The sequence below is a fragment of the Furipterus horrens genome, unplaced genomic scaffold (assembly GCF_987537825.1).
Source record: "Furipterus horrens unplaced genomic scaffold, mFurHor1.1.pri manual_scaffold_10, whole genome shotgun sequence".
NCBI classification, from domain to species: domain Eukaryota; kingdom Metazoa; phylum Chordata; class Mammalia; order Chiroptera; family Furipteridae; genus Furipterus; species Furipterus horrens.
In genome coordinates, this window is record NW_028327180.1 from 39,064,662 (window position 1) to 39,080,869 (window position 16,208).

General features: G+C 53.4%; 3 protein-coding genes across 3 annotated transcripts; all 3 read right to left on the bottom strand.

Annotated features, from left to right (window-relative positions):
• Nucleotides 1-1,616: 1,616 nt before the first annotated feature.
• Nucleotides 1,617-4,498, bottom strand: SMIM24 (small integral membrane protein 24). Its single transcript, XM_090289293.1, has 4 exons — nucleotides 4,352-4,498; nucleotides 3,949-4,060; nucleotides 3,575-3,646; nucleotides 1,617-2,744 (listed from the first exon to the last, which is right to left on the bottom strand). Exons 1-4 carry the CDS (start codon nucleotides 4,422-4,424, stop codon nucleotides 2,600-2,602), a joined length of 402 nt encoding a protein of 133 aa, XP_090145419.1. The 5' UTR covers nucleotides 4,425-4,498; the 3' UTR covers nucleotides 1,617-2,599.
• Nucleotides 4,499-5,887: 1,389 nt separating this feature from the next.
• SMIM44 (small integral membrane protein 44) lies at nucleotides 5,888-6,683 on the bottom strand. The gene is made up of 2 exons (XM_090288773.1): nucleotides 6,482-6,683; nucleotides 5,888-6,283 (listed from the first exon to the last, which is right to left on the bottom strand). The coding sequence occupies exons 1-2, from the start codon at nucleotides 6,681-6,683 to the stop codon at nucleotides 6,045-6,047; spliced, it is 441 nt and encodes a 146-aa protein (XP_090144899.1). The 3' UTR covers nucleotides 5,888-6,044.
• A 2,704-nt stretch (nucleotides 6,684-9,387) lies between these two features.
• On the bottom strand, nucleotides 9,388-14,764 carry DOHH (deoxyhypusine hydroxylase). The gene is made up of 6 exons (XM_090289294.1): nucleotides 14,358-14,764; nucleotides 12,481-12,728; nucleotides 12,066-12,384; nucleotides 11,495-11,571; nucleotides 10,622-10,862; nucleotides 9,388-10,213 (listed from the first exon to the last, which is right to left on the bottom strand). The coding sequence occupies exons 3-6, from the start codon at nucleotides 12,337-12,339 to the stop codon at nucleotides 9,894-9,896; spliced, it is 912 nt and encodes a 303-aa protein (XP_090145420.1). The 5' UTR covers nucleotides 12,340-12,384; nucleotides 12,481-12,728; nucleotides 14,358-14,764; the 3' UTR covers nucleotides 9,388-9,893.
• Between the last annotated feature and the right edge of the window lie 1,444 nt (nucleotides 14,765-16,208).

Consider the following 16,208-nt stretch of genomic DNA (forward strand, 5'->3'; position numbering starts at 1 on the left):
AGGAAGTGCTGAAGCCCAGGCTTGTGCTACGTGACCCCAAGTCTGGTCCCTCTGGCTTCCTAGATCTCAAAACTGTGGGCAAGTAGATGGGCAAAGACATGGGGGAATGGACAAGTTGATGGGTGCATAGGTAAATAAGTGGATGAATGGATGGATGAACATGTGAGTAGGTGGTGGGAAGGTGAATGGATGGGTGAATGGTGAGTGGATGGATGCATGGATGGATGGAGTGAGGGATGGACAGAGAGGAATGGATGATGGAGGGAAGAAGGAAGGAAGTAGGGAGGGATAATGGATGGCTGGAAGGAGAGAGGGTTGGATGAGTGGATGGATAAATAGATGGTAAGTGGATGTGAATTAAACAGGTGGGTGCATAAGTGAATGAGGTAAGAGGGAAGGTGATGAAAAACTTCACAGATCCCATTTGAAGCACACGAAGGAATGGGCTGCTCTGTGAGGAAGCCACCTCATTTGGCAGGCAGTCAGGGGGAAGTCAGGAAGGTTATGTGAGGCCCCCATGAACTCTGAATCAAAGAATTACCCCCAGGGCCCTTTCCTGCCTCCTTAGAGGAGACTGAGAGGAGAGGGTCTTCGGTGGGGGGGGCTTTGTGAGGGAAGAGGGTTAGGGAAGGTGGAACCAGGAGAGCATGGGGCCCACCTGTCATAAGACTACACCAAATGGCATAGACCACGGCGAGGACAAAGATGAGGAAGAAAAGGCCAATGCAGCTCCCAGCCCCACCAGCCAGGTTCTCCTCTGGGCCACTGTGAGACAGGAACAGCGTAGGGTCAGCAGCCTGACCACCAGGTTAGTATCCTCCCCTTCTTTCTTCTCCTTCCTGCTCCTCAAGGCCTTACAGGGTTGGGCCTGAACCTGCTGTGGGACCAGAGCTGCCTGGAGTTCCTGGGGGTGTCATCCAGAATCTGTCCATGTGGTCTGTCTGTTCTTGTCCCTGTCCAGCAGGTTCTGGGGTACAGGTTCTGCCCAGGACACTCCAGGGCAGGTTGGGGCCAGTACCACAGGAAGTGTTCTGGGTTCTGGGTTCCCTGGGAAGGGGACCAGGGTCCCAAGCATGCCAGCACCTTATCTCCCTTAAGTTCACCCTCACTCCCCACAGCCAGAGCCATGGGAGGGAGAGGCTCAAGAAAGGTGGGGAACTCATCTCCTGAGAACCTACTGCGTGCTAGGCCTTGCAATGGCCCTTAAACCCCAGCGCCTCCTTCAAGCCTTAGACACTGACGGTCAGAACTCCTGCCTTCGCATTGCAGGAGAGACAACCTGAGACTCAGAGAGGTCAGGCCACCTCCCCCAGTGCCACATAGCACTGCAGAAGAACACAGTTCTCCCAAGTAGGAACCATGGCAAAGAAAGAATACCCCCTACCCCAACCGCACCACCACCATCCTAAGACCTGAACCTCCAGACTGGACCTTAGCCATAGCCTGCAAACACTCCCATATTTTGGGCAGCCTGAGCTTCCATCCTAGCTCTGTCAACAACAGCCAGGGAAACCTGCCCCAGTGCCTTCCCTCTTTCTAAGGCTCAGTATTTTCAACTGGAAAATGGGGCTAATTAGGTACTATTAGAAACTGAGAGAGGATAAAGATGCCAGGTGTTTAATAGGAGTGTCTACTAGGGCTTTTATTTTGTTTGTTTATTTATGGTTTCCTTGCCCACCTGGTGGGCAATCCTGGAAGTATTCTTAATAACCTTTGGGTAGGATCCTACCACCCTCAGCTACAGGCCCCAGAACAGATCTCCAAATGCCATTTTTTGTTAAAGTCCTCATTAAGACTATTTAACTATTAAGAAATAGTTAATGTCTAGGGCAAGGTCCAGGGCCCAAAGGAAGTGGAGAAGACTGGAAATCGAGAGGAGAAAATGCTTGGGTTCCCTAAAAAATGCAGGGTTCTGCCCGCCCCCCAAGACCCAGTTCTCAGAAATTGAGTTACAACGTTATGTGACCCAAAACATGTGGGAGGAGGAAACAAGAATTTCCCAGGAGACAGCCCTTGAGGCTCAAAGTCCCTGGAGCAGGACAGTAAAATCAAGATGGCAGGGGACGCGCTTACTCCACCCAGGGCATCTGTGCAGCCTGATCGGCCATACCTGCGCGGGCAGTGTCCCCCAAACCACCAACTGACTCTCCCAGGGGAAGCAGTCCCAAGACACAACAGGAGCCCTTCTGAAGGGCTCTGATCAATTTTTTAATGCAGGTACCCAAGAGACAGCCCCTGGCCCATAATGGTTCTGAGGGGGAGATTCTGACCAAGAGATACCGGGCAAAGGGAAAAGAAACCAGACAGTGGGTAGAAGCAGGGGGTGCCAGGAGATTGTGGAGTTTAGAGGGTTTCTTCATAACCAAGTGCAAGAAGAATCACCGGGCAGGGCAAATCAGGAAGGAGGGTACATAGAGACCATGTAAGATGCAAAGAGCCCTCCAGGAGGGGGTGAGGCAGGTCTCAAGCCTCTTCATTCGGTCACTCTATTTCCAGCCCAGATGGAGTTATTTCAGTGGTTTCAGGTCCAGGTCATTGGTTATAGAGTGTGGAAGGGGCATCTCTGGGCGTTTGCCTGGAGGAAGTGGGCAGGCAATCTTCACAAGGCTGTGTTCTTGGCTTTCTCCTGGTCTCCGGGCTCCTCTTTCTCCTCCAGTTCCAGCCCCAAGTTGTTCTCTCCTTCCTTCTTGGCCTTTTCCTCCTCGTTCTTCTTTTCCTCTGTGTTCTCCCTCTTGCCTTCTCTACTGTAGAGACACAAAGGCCCCAGACCACAATAAGAAACAGTCGTTCCCATTTAACGGGCATTTACCTGTGCCAGGCCTTGTGATGAGTGTTTTACAGAAAGCACCTCCATTGACTCCTCAGAACAACCTTTGTTTGCTTTTTCAAAGATTTTTTTTTTTTTTTTTTTTTTTTTACTTACTTTTAGAGAAAGGGGAATGGAGGGAGAAAGAGAGATACATTGATTGGTTGCTTCTTCTATGCCCCCAAATGGGGACCACGTGCCATAATTGGGAATCGAACCAGTGACCTTTTGGTTCACAGGCCCATGCTCAATCCACTGAGCCACACCAGCCAGGGTGCAACATTGTTGTTTCTTTCCACTTCACAAAAGCAGAAACTAAAGCTCAGTTGTCTCATCCAGGAACAGATGGATGGATGGATGGATGGATGGACAGACAGACAGCACATTTTGGGCTCAGCTGAGAATCTTTTAGCCAGGCTTCTCTCCTCCTAGCTCCTACACTCATGTTCCCAGCCTCCCCCCACCCCAAGTCTTTGCCCCCTAGTCCTGACCTCATGGTTGTGGGACCTAGTGTCAGGAAGGCTGGTGGTCAGGATGGGCTTCTGTTAGGAGAAAATATTTGAGCAGAGACTGAAGGAGGAGCCAGCCAAAAGATATAGGGGAAGGGGTTCTACTCAGAGCCCACAATAAGTGCAAAGGCCCTGGAGCAGGAAAATGTCTGAGAGGTTCAAGGACAGAAAGAGGTCAATTATGTACACCCATTCCCCCCAGGAGGGGGCTCACACAGACCCCCTGACCACACACACACACACATCTGTACACACTCACAGGCAGTATTTCAGGTCCACGTCCTGGAGCACAGTGTTCTTCATTCTGAGCATGGATTCCTCATCCTCCTCTCTATAGGAGAGGAGACAGGAGAGGTGAGGGTGGGTGAAGGATGGAAAGCAGAGATAGCCTCAACCCAGTGTCCCCAGGGTTAGGGATCATGAACTCCAGGAAGCAAGGAGGGGCGGGCTGCATGGCTATCCTGGTCTGTGGGATGCGGGTCTAAGGAATAGCAGGGAAATGAGGAGATGCAGGAAGGGACAGGAGAGGGTTAGGAAGTGGGGGGTGGTGCCTAGTACTTTGGGGAGGAGAGAGGGAAGAGAAAAGGGAAAAGGGACAGGCGGCTGTGGAGGGTGGGGGAGCGGGGTTCCCACCTCCCTTTGGAACACCAGATGCGGTTGGCCAGCATGAGGACGAAGACTATGAACAGGAACCCCACAACGGCAGCCAGGCCCGTCAGCCAAGGCTTCAGGCGATGTTCTGTGGCTGTTGGAAGGTGGGAAGGTGGGACTCAGAGATGGGGGAGTGTAGGGCCCCCACCAAAGGTGAGAGGAAGAAGGGAACCAGAGTTGCTCAGACATATGGGGTCTTGGAAAGGGCCTGGGTGTCAGAGATGGGTTTTAGAGAGGGGAAATGGGCTAGGCACTCAGCCCAGGGAGGGGTCTCCAAGAGCGGCCTGCCCCTTTCCTCTGCTGCCTGCCCCCTCTTCTCAAGGGATACGGTGAGCTCATCCCCATTACTCCACCCCATCTGCCACCCCAGAGGTGGGATCCCTACCCTGTTGGGCTTCAGCAGGCAAGAAGAAGAGGGTGCTGAGCACGAGAACGGTCTTCAGGGTCTCCATGGCCATGGAGGAGCCAGCAGCCAGGGTGCGCCGTTCAGGTGAGCACAGTCCTCTTTGGCTGGGTGAGGCCCTGCCCAACCCCTGATAAGGCGCAGGTGGGTCTGGGGCAGGGGCAGGGGCAGGCCCTCCCTTCACCCCACCTGGTTGGCAACTCCCCCTTTCCCTCAGGAGGGCAGACTCTGGACTTGGTGTAACAATTAACCCAGAGAATCTGGCACCTGTGCCCTGAGCCCGCCCAGGACCGCCAACCCTGAGGTCGCCTAGGCTCCCCGCCACAGGGGCCAGGCTGAGATGGCCCTGACCTTCTTTCCTGGGCCCAGGCTTGGTGCTTTTATGTGTCATGTTGTTTCCTCCTCTGAACACCCCTCAAAGTTTGCCACCTCCACTTTACAGAAGCTCAGTGAGGCCAGGAGTCCTGAGGTTGTGCAGAAATAGCCAGAGCTGGCATTTGACCTCAGGTCTCCCTCACCACCAGATTATGCTGCCTCATCCTGGCTCCTGGACCCCTGGGGACCCACAGTCACTGACGGGGCGAGTAGCTGAACTGGATGGGATGAGTGACATGCCCACCAGCCATCACCAAACCCAGTCACTCCCATGTGGCCAGAGAACAGGGCACCCTGGGCAGCTGATGACTCAGGCTCCAGGCTCTCCTGCCCATCAACCTTGGTCCCGGGTTGATTAGATATGGAGCCCTGCCTGGGTGCAGGAGGACCCCACCCCAGCTGCTGAGGGACAGCCACAGCCCAGGCACATGGCACGAAGGCCAGGGGGATGGGAGACTGGCACTTCCCAGGCCTGTGAGACCTTCATGAGGTCCCTGGGGGTGGGGAATGCCAGCATCACTGCACATGCATTTATGGAGTGCTTACTGTATACCTGGAGCCTTCTCTTTTCCTGAGGTCTGAACAAAACCACTGTGCAGATGGGTTACTCATGTGACATTGCTCAGACAACCCAGTCCTAGAACAGACCCGCTTCATTCAGTCAGCAGGCATATATGAAGCTCCTACTGTGTGCCCTGTCCTGTGCAAAGTCTGGAAGGGAAGGAAGTCTCAGGCACTGTCCTCCAGGAGCTCTCAGGCTAATTGGGAAATTAGAGCCCCTAGAGATGGATCCAGCAGCAGAGCAGCAGAGCCAGGAATGAGAAGAGTGGGTGGTGGGGGTGGAAAGAGTCAAAGGTAGGGGAGCCCAGTAGAGTGGCGGCAGAACCCTGACCAAGACATTTCTGGGCTGTGTGCCTCTGTTTCTCCATCTATTAAATGGGGACAGTAAGTACCACTCAGAGAATTAAGTGAAATAATACATGGAAAGGGCTTAGCACAATAGCAGGCACATACTATGCACTAGGTGAGGGCTGGCTAGTATTATTATTTTTAAAATCTCCTTGGCTTTCTTGGTTTACAGATTGCCGACAGCTTGGCGGAGGCTGAGTGGAGTTAGATTCTGGGAGTTTGGGGGAGCAGGAATGTGGGAATAGTGTCCAACCACCAGAACTTGCCAGCCGAGACAGAGAATGTTCTCTGCGAAGACAAGGCAGATCAGTGGAGAAAGGGTTCTGGTGAGCACAAGTCCAGTCTGTGCAATGCCCAAGGGGCTCATATCCGGGCCTTGGCACTGCCCGGCTCAGTTCAGCCTCCAGAAGGAGCTTCGAATCGGTGGTTCCTTGAAGGCGATGGAAGGGCGGTGGGGGGCCTGGGCCAGGGCTATAGCAGGGGCCCCCTCGCCACCCCTGCCAGTGTCCTCATCACCCCGCCAGGCCAGGGCCAGCTGCAGGTCTAGCTCCTCCAGATCCTCGCCCTCCAGGCTTGGGCACAGCTCCCGGGGGGTGTCCTCCTGGTCTGGCTTTGGGCCAAAGGCCCAGTCTGTGGCAGGAGGCTGGTGAGAAGCCTCCCCGGACCCTGCCCACCCTCCACCCCCTGCCCTGAACCCAAAGAGGCCCTTAGCCTCGCCAAGTCCCCTGTCCACCCTCCTACCCTCCCTGACTGGGAGGGGCCCTTGGACCCCTTCCTCCAGTGGCCCAGCACTAGCTCAAGCCGGGCTCGTGGTGGGTTGGGGCTCACCAGCCAGGTCGTGGGCGAGGTCCTTGATGAGATGCCTGACAATGGCGTAGGCCACAGCCACCACCAGGAGTGCAGCCAGCAGCAGGTACAGCACATACCTGGGCAGGTGGACTGCATCCAGTGGTGGTGGGCGGTACTCCTCATACAGTGGCGGGGCCCCGCTCCAGCTCTCAGCCCTCTCCTCATCCACCAGCCCCGGCATGGCAGCTACCTGGAGCAGGAGAGGCCCAGAGGTGACCCGTGCAACGGAAGTATTAAGGGGCTTTGGATAAGAAGATTGAGGCTTCCCTGTGGCCACCATCTGCCTGGATGAATCACAACGCAAATCACTTCCACCTGCTGCCCCCTCCCTCAATCAGCTCCAGCCACACCTGCTGCTACCCTGCACATCTCCACCTCAGGGTCTTTGCATGGGCTATTCCCTCTCCTGGGAAAATTCCTGCCCTCATGAAGCAAACATTCCAAGTGGGAAAATGGACTGAGAAAAACATAACCTTAGAGTAAATAATGGGGAGGGAGTGGGCAGAAACAATGATCTAAGGGGCTGGGACTGCTAGGAAGGGAGTTAAAAGTTTAAAATAGGGTAGCCAAGGCCATACTGAGATGACATTTGAGCAGAGACCCAGAGGAGGAATGGAACCTGCCATGGAAGTACCAGGGGGGAGAGTGTTTCGGAGAGAGAACAGCCTGTGCAGAAGTCCCAAGGCCAGACTGTGCCTGGCATGGAGGAACAGTGAGGATGCCCTTATGGTTGGAGCAGAATGAGCAAAGGCGGGCAGGGGGGCAGGGGGACGGGGAGGGAAAAGATGAGGGCAGGGAGGGGCTGGGGCCTTGTAGGCCTCCTGGAAACTTGGGCTTTTCCCAGGAGGGAGATGGGAGCCCTGGAGTCCTGTGGGCAGAGACGGGAGCTGGTTCAGGTGCCCAATGGCGCCCTCTGGGGGCTGCTGTGGAGAGGACAGACTGGGGCGCCCCAGAGCTGAGGGAACTGAGCTGATGCAGGTGGGCCATGATGGGGCTGGACCTGGGTGGAGGTAGAGAGGAGAGAACTGGGAGGATTTGGGACAGGTTTTAATTGGGTTACACCTGAATGATTTTAGGCTGAGTTCCCAGAATAATGGAGTTTCTGTATCTTGTGGGAGGAACAACTTTGGAGGTAATAGGAAGAAATGTAAGGACATACGGGGTTTTCGGTGCCTCACCAATATGGAAGTGGAGATGTGGAGGGGCAGCTGGACTTCTAGCGTGGAGCTCAGGGGAGCCAAGGCTGGAAACAGGACTAGGCACAGATGAGGTTAGATCCCCTGCAGACAGTGGCCCAGGCCGCCCAGAGGGGTGCGGGCCCAGAGGGCAATGGCTGGGATGGGAAGAGGCCCCAGGACCCAGCCGCCTAGCCCTGGGCCACAAGGAAAAGCCAGAGGGGGGGACTGAGGGGTCTGGAGTTGGGGAGGAAAGCTGGGCAAATATGGGATCCCTGAGGGGACCCCAGGAAGAGGGGGTGCCTGTGACACAGATAATAAAAAATGTCTAGTTGGTCTTCGTCCAGGTCCTGGCACTGAGCTCCCAAAACCCTATCACTTCCTGAGGATGATGGTGAGAGAGCCCCTTGGTGCTTCTTAACTGACCCGTGCCACTATGCCTGAGCTAAGCTGAGGAGGGCACTGGGACCGGAAAACCAACCACAGGCGAGAGGGAACTTTTAGCCCTGCCTGCACCCACCAGAAATGATTTATTTCATCAAGGTGCCAAAGGGACACACCCTCCATAGAACCTGGAGTGAAGTGTGCCAGGAATGTGGCACACCCCAGACCCACAGGGACAGAGGCTCTTGGGCTCGGGGCCCTTCTGGACCTAGCCATGTCTCTTCTTCACCTGTGTCCTTTAAAATAAATGGGCAAGTAAAAGTCCTTTCCTGGGTTCTGTGAGCTATTCTAGCAAATCCTCAAATGTGAGGGGCTGGTGGGAACCCTGGTGGGTCTAAAGTACAGGAGATCCAGGCTTGGAAGCTGTTTAAAGTGGGGGTCGTCCTGTGTCCTGACCCTATGGGGTCATGTCAGGACTGAATTGCAGGACACACAGCTGGTGTCCACAGAGAAATGCGAAACTGCTTGCTGTGGAAAACTCATGCATTTGGTGTCAGAAGAGTAGTGGGAAGAAGAGATCCTTGTGATTAAATGGGCATCATCGAGCCTGAGGACCACATGTCCTGGTACCCGTGCTCTCATGGAATCCCCTCCACTTGCATCAGGGTTGTTGACCCATAGAAAGCAGTAGAAATGTGAAACTAGGTCATCATTAGGCTCATTTTATAGTGGTAGATAGGCTGTCCAAGGCTGCATTTGGAAGTGGGGGTGGACGGGGAGACGGGGAGACGGGATGGAAGTCCACAGCCCTAGCTCTTAACCATACACTAAACCCCTTCCCTCCATGCCCCCAGGAGGGTCTGAGGAGGCCCAAGCTGGAGAGCTGTTTCCTCTGGCCCTGTTGAAGGGGGCTGACTGGGCAGATATTCCGATGGGGAATGGGTGGTGAAGCAGGGACACAGGCCTGCACCGGTCACATATTGTCTGGCACAGGGCAGATCGCAGAGCTTTCCAAATGCCCTGTACACACACACACACACACACACACCCTTAGATGTTCCTTGAGTAGCCAATGTAACCCCTACAGCCTCCCCAACACACAATTAGCACTTGGCAAAAATTTTTTTAATCCTCACCTGAGGACATGTTCATTTGAGAGGGAGGGAGAGAGAAACATGGATCTATCAGTTGTTTCCTTTACAGCTGCCTCCTGTACACGCCCCGACCAGGGAGCAAACCAGAAATCTAGGTATGGGCCCTGACTGGGAATTGAACCCGCAACTTTTTGGTGCATAGGACGACGCTCAAACCAACTGAGTCACCCAGCCAGGGCAAAAAATAATTTAATATTCCACTTAAACAGTGACCTAGGGCCTGTTTGTCCCTACCTGGCCCAGTCCAAGTTCCTAGCCCAGCCCCTCCAGGGCCAGGGGGTGAGGGGCGGGGGGGAGTTAAAGAGACCCAGACCCTGCCCAGGCCCACTGGGCACAGGTTTCTTCACAGTGCCTTTCCCTGCACCCCACACCCTTCCTGGAGAAGCCAGGCCACCAAACCTCCCCAGAACCCAGGCCCACCCGTGCCCCGCACCTGCATCCTCCCTGCCATGCTGACATCCTGCTGGCTGTCCTGCAGCCCTGTGCTAGGCCCCTCAGTAGGAGATAGCAGACCTCAGCCTAGCTGGAGGGGGGTGGCTAGTCAAGAAGAAAAAGTAGCTGGGATCTGGCCAAAAAAATAGGTTCAGGAAGCCAAGGAAGCAAAATCCAATTTATACAAATTCAGTGTATATGCGGAGTCCTGCAGGGAAGAGGCCCTGGGCAAGGCGGGCGGTAGCTCTAGGAGGGGTGGGAGCGCAACTGCTCCAGCCCATCGGCATACTGGAAGGTCGGCCCCATCTCATATTCGTACATGTCCAGGGCCACCTCGCAGCTCTCCCGCACCACACGCTCAGGGTCAGCCACGTGGGCCCGCAGGGCAGCCAGGCAGGTGGGTCGGGCAATGGCTCCCAAGGCCTCGGCACACTCATGTCGCACCATGGGGCTCTCAGTCCGCTGAGCCAGGGCTGCCGTCAGCTGGGGCACAGCCGCCTCATGCTGCAGCTGGCCCAGAACGTAGCCGATCTCGTGGCGAAAGAGGGCACTGCCACAGCTCAGGCCTGTGGGAAGGAGCAGGGGTGACAAAGGAATCACTGGCTGGACAGTGCCATCAAAGCAGATGAGGAAATGCAGGGACATGGGGCTGGGTACCCAAAGAACAGAGACAAGTAATAATAACAAGAAGAGGTTAAGGATGCTGGAGCCAGGCTGCTGAGGGTCAAATCCTAATCCTGTTAACTGACTGGCTGTGTGACCTCACGTAAGTCTCCTTGCCTTTCTGGGCCTCAGTAAACCCTGTGGATAATGGGGGTAATAAGAGTGCTCAACTGCCTCTGAGGAATACGTTAATTTGTGTGAAACCCATGAGGAGGTGCTGAGGGCCAAGCCCAACATGCAAGTCCTCAGGGAAAAGATTGCTCCATGTCACAGATGCAGCCACTAAGCCTCACCCAGGGGCCCCTTCTCACCCTCAGCCAGTGCCAGGGCAGCCTCCTCGCCACCGGTATCTCGCAGGGCAAACATGGCTCGGTATCGGTCAAAGAGTGGCTGGGCCTCATCCAGCAGTGCTTCCCGCAGCCGACCTACATCACGTTCCTTGGCCGGCGGGGCAGGGTCCACTGAGAGGTAGGGCCCTGCTGCTGCTGGCTCCCCACTGTGCTGCTGCAGCCACTCCAGCCGACAGACAGCCAGCTGGCACGTCTCAGCCACCTGAAGAGAAAGGGGTGGCAGGTGGCCACTGGGGACATGGTGGTGGTCTTGACAAGTCCCCTTCCCCAACCTCCAGGGGTTATTAGGAAATGATAAAAAGAGACAGAAGGCCAGGGAGCAGCTCAATGTGGAGGTGACATCAGAACCAAGTCAGAGATGGAGTCAGGTGGAAATGGTCAATGCAAAGGCCCTGAGGCAGGACCTGCCAGACCTGTAAGGGGAGGGCTAAAGGGGAGCTAGCCACAGAGGTGACCTGACTACAGACGGTCAGAATAGACTATTTAGGGCCCGTGGGTCAGTGAAGACTTGGAATTTTACCCTCCCAGAGAGGACCTGGAATTTTATCCTAAAGGTGATGACAGGCCATGAGAGGGATGGATGGTAGAGGTGCTGGAGAAGTGAAGACAGCTCCTCAGTGGCTCAAGGCCCAGGACAGGCTGGCTGAGCAGGGTGTGTTTTGATGGAAATGAAGCATTCAGTTTTGCCCAATGGGGCAGCAACCTGCACCCATCCTGACTGCCACCTCTCTCCAGAATCCCTGACCCATGGCAAATAGACCTAGGGTTTGGGGCTGGTCCAGGCGAGGGCAGGAAGAGGGAGGGGCAGGGAAAGGGAGGGCCAATCTGAGTTACCTCAACAACAGGGTCGGTGGAGTACTGCTTCAGGATTTCCAGAACTTCTGGGTCACCAATGGCCCCCAAGGCCTCCCCTAAGACGAACCAGACAGAGTGAGCTCAATGCTGATTGGTGGAAAGGACCAGGGTACCTCAGAGGACATTCACAACAGGCACTCAATAAACATTTATCCAATGAATGAAATGAACAGATGAAACAGGTGTTGGCAACCTACAGCCCCACTATCTGTTTATATAATGGTTTTTATAATTAAAAACAAACAAAAAAAACTTCTTTTAATCAAAGGGATGACATTACACAGTACGTGAAAATTTTACGAAATTCAAATTTCAGCATCCTCAAAGTTTTATTGGCATGCAGCTACACCCACATGCTGACTCTGGTTTATGGTGGCTTTTATGCTACGATGGCAGGGTTGACTTGTGGCAACAGCCTGGCTGGCCAGCAGGACTAAAAACACTTACTACCCACCCTTGACAGGTTTGCTGAGTCCTGGTTTGGACCATGTGTGAGTGAGAATGGACACAAGAGGCAGAATGGTGCCCATGCTCTCACCTCGCAACTCACCTGCCTCGTGGCGCACCATGGGCTCCTGGCGGGTGTCACGCAGCACATCCACTAGCACAGGGATGGCACGGCGGTCCTGCATCTGGCCCAGGCAGTAGGCCAGCTCATGCTTGAGCAGGGCGGAGTCATCGCTGAAGGCCTGGCTGATCCAGGAGATGGCACCCGGGCCACCAAGCCCTCTAAGTGTGAAGAGCGCCCGGAAGCGGGCCTGTAGGGGCTGCTGGGGGTCTACCAGTGTCTGCCCAATGGCATCCACCTCCTGCTCCGTCACCATGGTGCACACCTTTTTCCTTCCGCAGCTCGTCTCAGGCACAAAAACCTTACCATAGAAAACCAAAAGGCCAGGTTAGAGGCATCCTTCTTCTGCTCACTGACTTGTTCATTTAATTTAGAACCTGGTGAAGTGGCTTCCTACCTGCTGTCCAGCCTGGGTATCTAGGTTGAAAGTCCGGCTCTGGCCCCACCTACTTACTGTGCAGACCTCGCTAAGTTAGTTTCCCTCTCTGGGCTTTTGGCCTATACATCAGCAATGACCTCCACTGGTCTGCTCTCCACACAGCAGCTAGAGGGACTGTGGTAGCTGGTCCCCAACAAAGCCTCCAATGACCCCCACCTCTTGGTATCTGTGCTATGTGGCCCTCTAACACAATGAATAGGACTGACCTGTGTAGACAATAGGATATGGAAGAAAAGACAGTGTGACTTCTAAGGGTACGTCATAAGAAACAGTGTATTTGTTACACAGCACAGGCAACTGATACGGGAATTCTCTCAGCATATAAACCAACTGCATGACTCCCTTGCAGAATCTTCCTATAGTGTCTCATTACTCCAAACTCCTTGAGAGACCCAAAGGCCCTTTGTGGCCTGCCCCTGTCCCCTTCCCACCCTCACCTCCTCCCTCTCCCCTCACTCATTCCATTCCACCAAACAGGCCTCCTCACAGTTCCTCCAACACATTAGGCACAGTCCTGCCCTGGGCCTTTGCAAAAGCTGTTCTCACTCTCAAGAACACTCTTCCCAAAATGCCCCCATGCTCACTCTCTCATTTCTTGAGTCTCAAATGTCACCTCCTCAGGGAAGCCTTTCCTGATCACAGTCTTCAATGTTACTCTTCCCTCGTTCTTTTCCCTTGTTATCTTTCTTTGAAGTGCTTACCACTACTAGACACTACATTGTACACTTATTGGTTTAGCTGATTATGGTCCTTCTGATCCCTCACGAGAATAGGAGAACTCTGAAAGCAGGGATCAAGTCTCTTAGTCACTGCTGTATTCCCAGCACACAGAAGGTCCTCAATAATCCTAATATTAACAGCAGCTGACATGTACAGATCATGTGCTATGTGCCAAGCACCTCTTCTAAGCCCTTTACAGTCACAAACTCATTTAATCCTCACCATAACCACATGAGACAGTTACCAGGATTGTCACCATTTTACAGGAGAAGAAACAGAAGCGCAGAGGTTAATGACTTGCTTAGAAACAATGTGAAGTTATAAATCCAGGCGGTTGGGCTCCAGAGCCAAGCTCTAAACCAGACACTGTGTTGAATGGATGAAGTAAGGTGGAATAACAGGGGACCTGGTGGCTGCGTCATAAACATGACAAGCAGGCTGCGTGCGGCATGCCAGTAGCCCTTTGGTTCCCAGAAGCATCAGCAGGGCCCGTCCCAGGTTTAATGAGGGAGGTGCCCCTGCTTGAGCACAGGTGACCATCAAAGGAAGTGACTCCTGAAAGAGGAATCATCAGAATCCATAGGAGCCAGACATGAGCCACAGCGAGTCAAGGGCAGACAGGTCCAGGACCCCTGACAGGGCCTTTATAAATATTTGTAGGATGAATTGAACATCTACTACCTGCCAGGCACGCTACTAAAACTTTATACATGGTGTAAATCCAATATCATCTGTACAGTGCCAAGTACAAGTGCTGGCACCCAGTACGAGCTTAATAAACCTAAGCTAGTATTAAATATTTCTGCAGGGAGCCCCACATCCGCCTCTGTGCTCAGGAGGACTAGGGAGGGTCCACCTAACACCTGGAAACCCGCAGCTCACACCTGAGGCCCATTTTTTAGTGGGAAAGGGTACCAGGGTGTGGGCGTGGGATTGAGGGAATCAGCCCCCAACAAAGGCAGAATGTGGAATCCGCTCTCTCCTGTGAAGGTCTCAAGAGACAGACAAGAGTAATTAATAAGGAATGGAAGAGGAGATCTGTATCCTTGAAATCTCTTCCCCTCTTAGAGACCTCTCTCCATACCAAGAATTCCCAACAAAAAGATCTCCAGTACCTAGACTCTCCTCCCCTCTGGGGGATCCCCCAACACGTAATCCCTCAGGGCTGTTCACAGGATCCCTTTCCTTGGAAGGGACTCCTAGGCACCAAATACCTCAAAAGGTATCTATGCGGGTTCCTCACATATTGTTTCTCCCAAGACCCCAAAGAAGGAGTCGTCCGACATGGAACCCCCTAACAAGCGCTGGGTCCCCAGCAAAGGACTCCAAGGACACAAGGTCCCCAGAACCCAAGAGGAAGAGCTCGCCGGGACTCAGGATCGAGGAGGCATCTCACATCGCCAGTCAATGGATCCCAGAGCCAGGACCCCCTCCAATGAGGCGTCCTCCCAGTGTCCGCCCGCCAGGTCCGGGCCCCGCTCCGTACTCCCGGCCACCGGAACGCCCCAGCGAGCTCCAGAAACGCGGAACCCGCCCACCTGATCCGCTCCAGCAGCCACCGCTGCCACTTCACGCACCTCGACGGCTACAGTGTGCTCTGGGGGCCGCCATCTTGACACCCACGTGACCTGGACGGACAGCACCAATGCAGCGCTGGGGGACAGAGGCAGTCAACGGCTCCGCGGCAGAAAGAGGCCCGGAAGCGGGCACCGGTCGGCACCGATGCCATTGCTCACACTCCCACACTAGGCGACACCTAAAAGCATTCATCAGGAAGGGGAAGCGCAACGCCTATCCTTTCTCCGGAAGTCTTACGACCTACCCACCCAGTACGACAAGTAGAAATGGTTTGTGCCGTTTCAACCCGGGGTGCGGTCGGGGGAGCGGTGGTTAGCGACGGAGCATGCGCAGGTACCAGTGCTTTACTCAAACTCTAGGGGTGGCCAAAAGGATTCCTGGGAAACTGGGAACCCAGGACTTTAATGACACGATTCGTTTACCGAAGGAGCACTGAGAACTGCACATCCCGCACTAGAGTGTCATAATCTGAGAAACAACATGCCCTGATTTTGGTGTTAGGATCATTCAGGCTGGTGTGTGGAAAAAAAAAAAAGACAATAGGTTCTGGGGTAATTGTGAATGTGAAACAAACAGGATTTGCGGATGAACTGGATATGAAATTTGGGAAAAAGAGTCCTATCCTGTCAAGGATAAATACAAGGATGTTGACATGATCCACAATCCTGTTGACTCTACCTCTGAAATAGAGTCTGAATCTAGCCACTTAGCTCATCTTTACCTCCCACAAGACAATCCAAGCCACCGCTGGCTGACATCAGGATGCTGTCCACACAAGAAAAAGAGGATTTTTTTTTTTTCCCTTGGTGTGGCTCAGTGGATTGAGTGCCGACCTGCAAACCAAAAGGCTGTTTCCATTCCCAGTCAGGGCACATGCCTGGGTTGCGAGCAGGGTCCCAGCTGCAGGCATGGGAGAGACAACCAGTAGATGTTTCTCTCCCCCTCTTTCTCCCATCCTTCCCCTCTCTCTAAAAATAAATAAAATCTTTTTTTAAAAAATAAAGAATTTCTAAGCGACTATGTCAAATAAGTATCGTGGTTCCTCAAAAAGTTAACATAGAACTACCATAGGTACACAATCAAAAGAAATGAAAGCATGGACTCTTAACAATTGTACATCCATGTTCAAGGCAGCATCATTCACAGTGTTCTCAGACCCTGTTAATCTTTATTGTATTTTTTATGTCTCTATGAATTTGACACCTCTAGGGGTCTCATAAAGTGGAATCATATAATATTTGTCCTTTTGTGTCTGGCTTATTTCATTGAGCATAATGTCCACAGGGTTCATCCTTGTTGTGACATTTGTCAGAATTTCCTTCCTTTTCAAAGCTAAATAATATTTTATTGTACTAGATAGATCACATTTTGTTTATCTATCTATTGGT

Coding starts and splice junctions, on each gene's coding strand:
- SMIM24 (XM_090289293.1), bottom strand. CDS start 4,424: ATGGCCATGGAGACCCTGAAGACCGTTCTCGTGCTCAGCACCCTCTTC. Junction 4,061..4,351: donor GCCTGCTGAAGCCCAACAGG/GTAGGGATCCCA, acceptor ACCTTCCAACAG/CCACAGAACATCGCCTGAAG. Junction 2,745..3,574: donor GTGGACCTGAAATACTGCCT/GTGAGTGTGTAC, acceptor GTGTCTCTACAG/TAGAGAAGGCAAGAGGGAGA.
- SMIM44 (XM_090288773.1), bottom strand. CDS start 6,683: ATGCCGGGGCTGGTGGATGAGGAGAGGGCTGAGAGCTGGAGCGGGGCC. Junction 6,284..6,481: donor CCTCGCCCACGACCTGGCTG/GTGAGCCCCAAC, acceptor CTCCTGCCACAG/ACTGGGCCTTTGGCCCAAAG.
- DOHH (XM_090289294.1), bottom strand. CDS start 12,339: ATGGTGACGGAGCAGGAGGTGGATGCCATTGGGCAGACACTGGTAGAC. Junction 11,572..12,065: donor CATGGTGCGCCACGAGGCAG/GTGAGTTGCGAG, acceptor GGTTCGTCTTAG/GGGAGGCCTTGGGGGCCATT. Junction 10,863..11,494: donor CCACCGACCCTGTTGTTGAG/GTAACTCAGATT, acceptor CTTTCTCTTCAG/GTGGCTGAGACGTGCCAGCT.